General features: G+C 41.3%; 1 protein-coding gene and 1 non-coding gene across 3 annotated transcripts in view; both read left to right on the forward strand.

Moving 5' to 3' along the window:
- The window catches only part of dennd2b (DENN domain containing 2B), a 47,648-nt gene extending 41,256 nt beyond the window's left edge, over positions 1-6,392 (forward strand). For both annotated transcript variants that reach the window (XM_053447310.1, XM_053447231.1), the window contains exons 15-20: positions 1,627-1,804; positions 2,149-2,190; positions 2,729-2,840; positions 4,319-4,558; positions 4,739-4,825; positions 5,886-6,392. In XM_053447310.1, the coding sequence (XP_053303285.1) occupies positions 1,627-1,804; positions 2,149-2,190; positions 2,729-2,840; positions 4,319-4,558; positions 4,739-4,825; positions 5,886-5,920 (694 nt within the window). In that variant the 3' untranslated portion in view covers positions 5,921-6,392. The remainder of the gene's footprint in view (positions 1-1,626; positions 1,805-2,148; positions 2,191-2,728; positions 2,841-4,318; positions 4,559-4,738; positions 4,826-5,885) is intronic.
- On the forward strand, positions 3,216-3,287 carry trnae-uuc (transfer RNA glutamic acid (anticodon UUC)). The gene has a single exon. It is a non-coding gene; the product is annotated as a tRNA-Glu (tRNA).
- Positions 6,393-10,075: the final 3,683 nt, after the last annotated feature.

The following is a 10,075-nucleotide window of genomic DNA, read 5'->3' on the forward strand; positions in this document are numbered from 1 at the left end:
TACTTTATTTAATTCAAAAGAGAAAATGAGTTGTTTCCCTCTGCTAAAGCTGTCCTGATAACATGAACCCGGTCCCAGTTATTCATCACATTATGTACACGTGTGCTTGTCCTACTGCTACATGTCCAACATCTTCTGTTATCAATGGTTTTTTTTCTCCATTTCAAATCCAAGTTTTGGCCTGAATCTAACGGGAACGCCCCCCCCCCCCCTCTGTCCAGAGTTGAGTGGCAACCTTCGCTGGTGCAGAGTGTTTTTATTGCAAGTTCATCTTCTCCCAAGAGTGTGTGGTTGGGGAGGGAGTGTAATTGATCCTCAGTGGCGTGCAGGGCCGCTCGTAGCCTGTGGCAAAGGTTTTCTTGAGATCTGTGCCCCATCACTCCCTGTTGGAACCTGTCAAGCCCAGGAGACGGGATCTGGTAGGAATTATCAAGCCCTCCTCAGGCAAATGGAAATCAGACCGGCCAAAGCAAAGCTGCAAGTGCTTCATGTTAAGATTGAACTGGAAAAGGACCTGAAAGGACTGAGAGCTGTGGTTATCATAGGCCTCGGGTTGTCACTGGTGTAACTCTGTCAAGAAAACACATTTTAATCTTGGCAATTTGACTCAAGGGAAGTGAAGATGAAAAGGCCGGTGGCCAATGTGTGGCCCGAGCAAAAGCTGTGGAAGGGTTTGAGGCAGTTTGTCATTTACCTAAGCACATGGATGCTGGAACTGATCTCAGCTCTGTGTGTATGTTCAGTCTCTGTGGGCTGAGACACAGCGTGAGTGAGGTCACTTAAAAGGGAGCAACTTCTGTTTACTTGGATCTTCTGTCTGCAGCAACCGTGAAACAGATTCCTCATTAAAGGCGTACATGTGTCAAGTAAGATGCGTTTGCATACCATGTTTGATCCCTGGTCTTGTTTTTGATCCATACTGATTTAGTGCCTATGTGTGTTGTGTGATTGGACCCGCAGTTTATTTTCACTCCCTTTGTGTACATGCAGCGGACAGTATGTAGAGGACAGAGGGGGGGGAGGGTCAGCCACTGTCAACAAGCGACGGATCGTGAGAAAGACGGGCCGCTATTTGTGATCTCGATGTTATGGCACAGCTGTCGGAGTTAATCCGAATTTCGCTCTTTCTGGTATTGCATCAACAAGCCTCCAGCTTAACTATAGCAACATGTCAGAGTCACGCCACCGCTGTCGGAGTGTAAGAGTTGTCTGCTGGATCCTGGCGTCCCTCAGACGGGCTACAGGAAGAACAAAGCGCCAAAGCCGGACTCACATAGCTGCAATGTTCCGCCTCAAATGAAGAACGCGTTTCAGAGAGAATGAATCCGTTATGTAACTTGGAAAATGAGTGCAGACATCGAAATCCTTTTTGTGTTCTAATGGTTCAGTGTGTAACTAAAGATTTAATGACAGAGCTATTCATGATGGCAGGAGATATTTTTAGTAAAATGGTTCATCATGCATTCCGCCACCCCAGCTCAAAGGTTTTTCATTATCTACTGAAACGTCTGCCATGTTTTCACCGTGTTTGGTTTAATCTGGTGTGGCCTCCGCAGGCCTTTGTTTCGTGAGCGTGACGGTGATTGATGGTGTGTGTCTTTGTTTTTCTCTGCCTCTCATCATCAGCACCCTGTCCAGCTGCATGCACGCAGTGGTGGCGTTGCTCTACCCCTTCTCCTGGCAACACACCTTCATCCCTGTGCTGCCAGGGTCCATGTTGGATATCGTCTGCTGTCCAACTCCCTTCCTGGTGGGGCTGCTGTCCAGCTCGCTGCCTAAACTCAAAGAGTTGCCTGTGGAAGAGGTCAGTTTTTTTTTTTCAATTTTTTCAAGTTCTAAATGTTTTGTATATATGAGTCAGTCTCTAGCATTGAACACATGTGTATACACATCTCAGACTGGTAGTTGGGAAAAGATCTGTCACAGTTTACACAGAGCTGTTAATGGGCTGTCAACATCTGCTGTCTGTTACTTTACTTGTTCTGTTGCTGACTGACTCATGAAAAATGAAATCTTATTCATTGAGAGAGAGAGAGAGAGAGAGAGAGAGAGAGAGAGAGAGAGAGAGAGAAGGAGAACAAATGTAGCTCTGCATAAAAGAGACAAACTTGCAGGTTTTCATGTTGTGCCTCTGTTTCTTTTTCTCAGGCTCTGATGGTCGACCTTGGAACCGACAGATTCATCCGACAGGTTAGTCTGTGAGCGCTGAAAATAAAACTGACCATTGAGTTCGGGACAGGTTGGAATCGATTGCTTTAAAAACATTATCGAGCCTCTGGGTGTTTTATGGCTTTAAGACACCAACCATGTTACGTTTCATCCCTTTAGCAATCAGGGCAAAACTGTAGGAAAAAATATCTTTATAGAAACTGTAATAGAGCCACAAACAGAATAAAACAAATATGGCTCTAGGTCATGTATGATATGTTTGTTTCAGTCTATTTTTGTGCTAAAAAATGTGTCAGCCATCAGAAGTTTCAGGATATGGCAGATCATGAAAGGCTGAAGCAGTAAAGGCTGTGAATGTTTTGGACTAGTGAAGGAGAGTTGTATTTCTTAAGTATTCAACTTTTCATCTGTAAGAGGAAACTGTCTTATTCTTCTTCTCCGTGTTTCAAACAGGGTCATAGGACATGTGGTTCATTCGATAACATCTGAGCATTTGAAACTTACTCTGCAAACATGGTTGTTTATCACTGGCGACTGCAATGTTTCTGATTGTTTATAGATGGACGACGAGGCCTCGCTGCTGCCGCGCAAACTTCAAGCAGCTCTTGAGCAAGCGCTGGAGCAGAGGAATGACATCATCAATCAGGATTCTGACAGCGAGTCAGACGAAGGTGAATAAGTGAGAAATCATCGGTCCAGACCGAGACAGATGTCGTTTTTTTTATATTTCTTTTGATTAGAGCAACGTCTGCTGTTCAGCCCACGTCAGTTCAGGCCTGTCTGTGAAACTCTCTGTGACGTCTTCTGTTCCCACGTCACTGAGTCACAAAGGATTCCAGATGATTCAGGGTTTCTAATGATGAAAGGTTGATGTTGTCTGATTACGCTTTCTTTTTATGTGAGCCACAGAGTTGAGGTAATACAAGTCAAAGGTCAAACAGCACTGACAAAACAAGTCAACAGCAACCAACCCAAAAAGTGTTATCGTTCTCCTTTATTTTCTAATGTAGCAGATGTTTTTGGATATCTATTCAGGTTCATACATGTCCCATATGGTCTAGCGGTAAGGATTCCTGGTTTTCACCCAGGTGGCCCGGGTTCAACTCCCGGTATGGGAATAATCTGAAATGTATATACCTGGAGAATTAATTGAAGTTTTCACAGTCTAAGAATATTGATAAACAGCTGATAACACCAATGCTATACTTACAAAGACAGAAGAAAACAACGTCTGAATTTAAGACCTTACAAAGTCTTAAATATCTTAAAGTATTATCCTACCTACGCCGTGCTTTATGAATGGATGTTTTGGCGAAATACATTAGTATATAATGTCTGGGACTGAGATAATACTTATTATCTGTCATACTTGACATATGTCTTAAATGTTATTTATTATGGTTGTAAAAAGCTCTTTAAAAGTCTTAAACTTAATTTGGTTGGAACCAGCAGAAACCCTGCTGCCAGCTGCCTAATGTTTACTGTACAAAACGCTAATATGATGAGAAAATATGTATATGGAAATAAGTAAAAGGTCCAGTAAAGATGGAAACGTCCTTAAGTAACTCTTGGTAAGGCCATTACAGTTATGGTTGTTATGGTGTTGCCAGTCTAAAGGATTTCAGTCTTTTCTGTAATTCACTGTGTGTGTTTTGTTCTGGGCAGATTTATTTTCCTCAGACTCATTCAAAGTTTCTTTAATTTGAATTTCAGAGAAGTGACAGCCATGGTCCTAGTGTTGTCTTGAGCCTGGAAGCCCTGAGTCTCTGTAAACTTGCTCAGATTTTCCAATAGCTCTAGCTTTCTTTAATGCTTTTGGCGTTCTTTGACAGCTCCAGTTTAAGAGCAAAAGATATAATAAAGAGGCAACCTCATTATTATTGTTTCATATGTTGTGGTTTGATTATATTCAAGTCGATTTGACCAAGAGTTATAAGATACGTCCCCAGATATCCACACAGTGGGTGAGCTTTTGTTGTTGTAAGCTTCGAGCCAAACCTTGTATTCTTCTCCATTATTACTCTTACACTCTGGCTCTTTCTTTGGAACATGGTGACATCGTCTGTTTTATCGTTTGACTCCAGGTACTGTTGTAAGTACTGTGAAAAACTGAGTCCTGTGTTTGTGTCCTTCTCGTTTGCGTCCACAGAGTATAACTCCCTGAACAGCCTGGTGTCCGAGGCCTTCATCCGCTTCTTTCTGGAGACCATCGGCCATTACTCTCTGTTCATCACGCAGAACGAGCGGGGGGAGCGCGTTTTCCAGAGGGAGGCCTTCCGCAAGTCTGTGGCGTCCAAAAGCATCCGGCGTTTCCTCGGTGTCTTCATGGAGTCTCAGATGTTTGCAGGGTTCATTCAGGATCGAGAGCTGAGGAAGACACGTGCTAAAGGTAGACTGGCGTTTGCATGAGTGTCACTTATTTCTATGAATATCCTTTTTCTGCCTTTGAGCATTTTCCTGTATGGATATCCCCCCCCTGGAGGTTTATTACTCCTTGTGAAGGATAGGATACTGTGCTAACACTGGCCTCTAGTGGCTGAAAGTTTTCCCCTCATCTCTGTTCCTCCAGGTCTGTTTGAGCAGAGGGTGGATCAGTATCTGGAGGAGCTGCCAGACACAGAGCAGAGCGGAGTCAACAAGTTCCTGAAAGGCCTTGGTGAGTCCTGCCGCAGACTTTTTTACAAGGCTGCCTTCACATTCTGGATGTCTGACATTTTTATCAGTTTTGAATTGTTCTGCATGACTCCCTTGAAGAGAACATTATAAATTGCTTCTCTTGACAGGATCATATCACTTGACATTGTACTGTTTTACTCATCTCCTCTTTCCAGATGTTAACTAACATGATAGAAATAATCAAGCTTATCATTATACGACTGTCTCTTAGAGCCCTACTATTACACACTAATAGTAGGGCTCTAAATGTGTTTTTTTTTATATTTCACTCCAATTTGGGTGTTCGACTTTCACTGTGCAGGATAATGTTTGTGGAGAGTTTGACACTAAAATTCTGTTTTCACATTATCCTGCTGAAAGGAAAAAGTTTGTCTGTGCTCCAAAATCTGAAACTTGTACTGGTATGATGTGGAAACTGGAATCAACATACCTATAACTGACAAGTGACGTTTCTGTGGAGCAGGACATATCATGTGTTCAGCAAATAAACATGAACAACAGTCACATGTTTTTATGGGCTTCCGCTGGGTCTTAAAAAGTCTCAAATTTAAATATCTTAAAATGTCATGCACTCAGCTTGGCTGTGGGAAAGACTATGGCTACTTACTGTCTCTTTATGTAGTTTGTGAGATAATGCAGCGTTTTAAGGGTTATTCTCTCTACAAGGCTACTTTCCCGTCATCTTCAATAGTTGTTATCAATCAATTAATCAATCAAATTTTATTTGTATAGCCCATATTCACAAATTACAATTCGTCTCATAGTTGTTAAATTTCTTTCATTATGGTTTTTCAAAAGTATTGCAGAAATCCTGTTTTCAGATTGAAGGGTGAAGGAGCAGATCTAATTTAAGAGTATTATGTACAAACACAACTTGTTATTCAAAGCCAGGTATTTTTATGTCTCTAAACATATCTTGGGGGATTTTTTAAACTTGATCAGAAAAATCTTCATATACTGTATAAAATCCTGATTCAATTGATCTTCTCAAATGTTGCACATGTTACATTAGTTAATGGATCTGTTTTTCTTTCTTTCAGGAAATAAAATGAAGTTTCTTCACAAAAAGAACTGAGGTCGACTCTTCCTCCAAACTGAAGACCTGATGTCTCGAGTCTCTGCATCATGATCATTCTCACCTTTTTTATGTAAACATGTACATATTATTATTTCACTGTAAACTGGCTGTGAGACCCTTCAGTGTATGTTTATAGTGATGGCAGGGCGGTACACAACTAATGAGCTGTAGATTAACCACTGTGCTTATGAAGAGTGTTGTCAGAATGTGTGAGTGTGTGTTACTTGGGCAAAGATGTACAGTTTGTATATGTATTCTTTTTACATTAATTCACAACAGTGTTGTCCTCTGTTTAAGGAGTGTAAAACCTATTCCAAAACTGTACATGCACCAAGACGATGAAGAAAATGATTGTAACTCTTCATAGAGTCTTTTGCAATATTTTATTAAAAATGGTAGTTAAAATACATCAAATGCCTGAGTGCACAGTTCAATCATAACAGATACATAGTAAATATTTTTGTTCCAAGACTTGTTTTGACTCATCTGCTGTCATGAATTACTTCCTATTTCTTCACTTTACAAAGAAACTGTATCTGACATGTCCGCCAATGGCCAACAGTCCCCTCATGAAACGACATTTAAATTGAATAGATCTGGATTTTAATATTGATCTGCACGAGATTTCACAGACAGATAAATATCAGTCCCTTAAATGTGTAGTTCTGTTCTTAGATATCGAAGAGCGTTTTGAAAAATGCACTATCACGCAATGTAAAAAGAAAGTCCAGTAGGATCTGTGTTATCTTACTAACAGACAAAACAAATGCTGACGGAAACATAGACAGCAGATCAGATTTACAGATCAATCAGAATGTGTTAGTGTTAACTTTTGTTACCTCCCATAAACAAAGGCCCAGACCTACACATAGCACATCTGGACACAGAAATATGTAATTCGCACTTTACCACATAGCGTTAAATCACCTCTTATCTCGCTGACAGCTTCCCCCAAACCACTGTGTGTGTGATGAGAAGCTGGTGAGATCCCAAAAGACACAGTGAGTGTAGCAGCAGCCGCCACATGCTGCTGGTAACCTAATTACGTCTGTGCACATCACTCTGGTGGCTGTCACTGTTATTAGCTCGCTTCACTGAGACGCTCACTGTTCACTCCTTCCGCCGTATTACCTCTTCCTCCGCTCGAGGCCTTTCCAAGCAATTAATGGGTGATATTTGTCAAATAACTGTTGTGTATTAGAGATACAACTACACAGCCACTACCACCGCTACCCATAATAATAATAATAATAATAATAATACCAAAAAACCTTCATGATTCTTAACTTTGAGTGCTATACTTTACTATATTCAACTGCTACTTCCTTAATATGCCCAACAAAATAATTGAAAGGTCCCTTTACTCAGGAGAAGAATAATCGATATTTCCTCCAAGAGATGGAAAATATAAAATTGTAACTATTTAAAGGTTCAGTGTGTAGAATTTAGTGACATCTAGTGGGGAAGTTAGATGTTGCAGCTTAATACCCCTCACCTCAGCCTCCCCTTCTAAAACATTACAGAGAACCTGTGGCCAGTGTTGTGCAAGTTCACTACTCTCATGAACTAGTTCAAAGTTCAGTTCATACAAGTAAACATGAATAGTTCACGTTCATAGTTCATCATTTAAATTCTGAACTAGTTAATATTTCAGTTCATTTCATAGTTTTAAGGTGGACAGTGAGAATGAAAGACTTAACTTGTTAAAGAAAACCTTATCCATCACTACCCCTCTGCCTTTAGTGTTGGAATGTTTATCAGAAAGTGTGTAAAAATCCCTCAGATAATAATAAGGTGCATCGGATCTCGGATGTAGTTGCTGAGTCTGCGTCTCTGCTTTCTCTTGCCGTCTGTATATGAGACCGAGAGCTGTTGTGTTGCAGGTATGGCCTGCCCCTTTAAGGAAAGTTTGTAGTGTGTGACGTAGTGCACCAGGGTATTGTGGGAAAATACGCTAAAAGTGTGTTTATAAGGAGAAGTGACGAGCACCTAGAGGTGATGCGAGTGTTGCTCCTGCTGTAGATCCGATAAATAAAGTGGCCGCATTCCAAGTAAAGAAACATCTCCTCCTCCTTCTTCACGGAGCGGTCCGGACGGCTGGTTACCGGCCAGACAGCGAGCCAAGATAACCAGTGACAGGGGCGGCTCCTGGTACAGGCGACATAGGAGAATGATTTATCATGACGTGACACATGCAATGTAAAACAATACATTAACGTCACACCACATCCTCTAAAATCGGGGACGCACCGGAGGTAGAAGCGCTGTGAAAAACGCTCCGCCTGCTTTCCTTGCCCATGTTAAATACTTTGGCTGTTCGCACCATCAGCGTAGTGCCGGGAAGAACCAGGAAGCGCCGCAGACACACACACAAACATATGATCTCCTGTGTGGGGGTGGCGGCTACAGGCTTGCGTAGCTGAACCAGCGCGGAGAAATGATGATGAAATGTAATTAAATATCAAATTAAATATAAAAAAATGTAACAGAATTAAATATATATATTTTTTTAATTAAATTAAATGGGGAAAAAAAAAAACTGCGCACGTTCGGCGCAGAAGCCCACTGCGCACATTCTGCGCAGAAGCCCGCTGCGCACATTCTGCGAAGAAGCCCATTGCGCACATCCTGCGCAGAGGCCTACTGCGCACATTCCCAATGCGCAGGAATTGCGCGCGCAGCTTCTTCTTTTTTTTTTTTAATTAAATTTTTTCCTGTTTTTATATTTAATTAATTTTAATCAACATAGTGTAAGTTATTTTGTAATTAATAGGAGAAGTCCTGCCAATTTTGAGTGTAACATATTGCCAGCTGGAAAATGGGAATGAGTTGGATTCGAACCCGGTGCGCTCTTGTTAGAGACCGAACGCTTTACCGACTAGGCCACTTCAGCTGATGGTGACATCGACACACACACGATGAACCAATTATCGTGTGTGTGTCGGTGTCATTTTATGCTGCTTTTGATAAACACTTCAGAGAAAATATTTTCTACTTTACTACATATATTTGACAGCCTTACTTAAAAGTTACTTTTACATTTCTGGCTTTTAGATACTGGATGAAACCTATTGTTAGAGAATAACCAAAATATTTTTGGAGAGAAGATTCCAGATTCAGGTTCATCTCTGATCACTGATCCATGAAGCTTCCTTCTACCACGTTGCTTGTTTGGTCTGCATATGTGTGCCATGGGTGATGGGTAACGTAGTGATAAGTGTAGTTAGTTGGTTTCGGTTAAGCTAAATCGCGGACATTTTACGGGCACTGAGCAACGACATGGTGAAAGCATTCGATTTAGTCTCTCCTGAGGAGAAAGTATTGAAATGTCCCGAGGGTCAGTGAACAGGTAGGGTTGGGGCACGTGAAAGTTCTAGGCCAATGGCTGTAGGGTTTTGTGGGATGCCAGGCTCTCATTGGCTGATGAGTTGGCGTATCAAAGGTGAATGAGGAAGAGGAGTGAAGAATACAGTGGTGGATGAGAGGAGTGTCAGAGTAACGAACAAGAAGCGTGTCGTGTTCGCTGGACTTTAATAAAGTTACACATAAAGAGAGAAGTTTCCTGTCGTCTATACGCGAGGACGCTACAATATGATCGTGTTCACCGTTCAAATTCATTATTTGTCAATGTGTAGTTCAGTTCATTGTTCTCATAAAAGTGAACGTGTTCATTGAACGCGTTCTTTTGCGTTCGTTCACGCACAACACTGCCTGTGGTCACAGTGGCTGCACACATCTTGTTTTGGGCTTCTTGAACATGATACCTCAAATCTGCCTGTAGGGAACTTCTTGAAATGTTGGTCTCAAAGATTAACAGATACGATTTCATGCTGACCTCTTACTGTATTAGTCTGGAATAACAATATGGAGACTGAAACTTCACTGGTTGGCAAAGGCAAGTAAAACATAGCAGTAATTCTAGTTTAGAAGAGGGTAGATATTTTAAATAGTGAATCATTCATATGAAGACGTGAATAGGAATCATGTTGATTGCGGTCAGCAGCAGTGCTGGAAGTTAAACAACCTTTAATCAGATCCTCAGATGCAATTTTGGGGTATTTAGCCTGAAATGCTTTAATCAACCAAACTGTTTATAGCATATTCAATTTATCTATCACATTTAAATGCTGCTTGAATGTGAACAGCAACAAC

This window comes from Pleuronectes platessa, chromosome 1 (assembly GCF_947347685.1).
Source record: "Pleuronectes platessa chromosome 1, fPlePla1.1, whole genome shotgun sequence".
NCBI lineage: Eukaryota > Metazoa > Chordata > Actinopteri > Pleuronectiformes > Pleuronectidae > Pleuronectes > Pleuronectes platessa.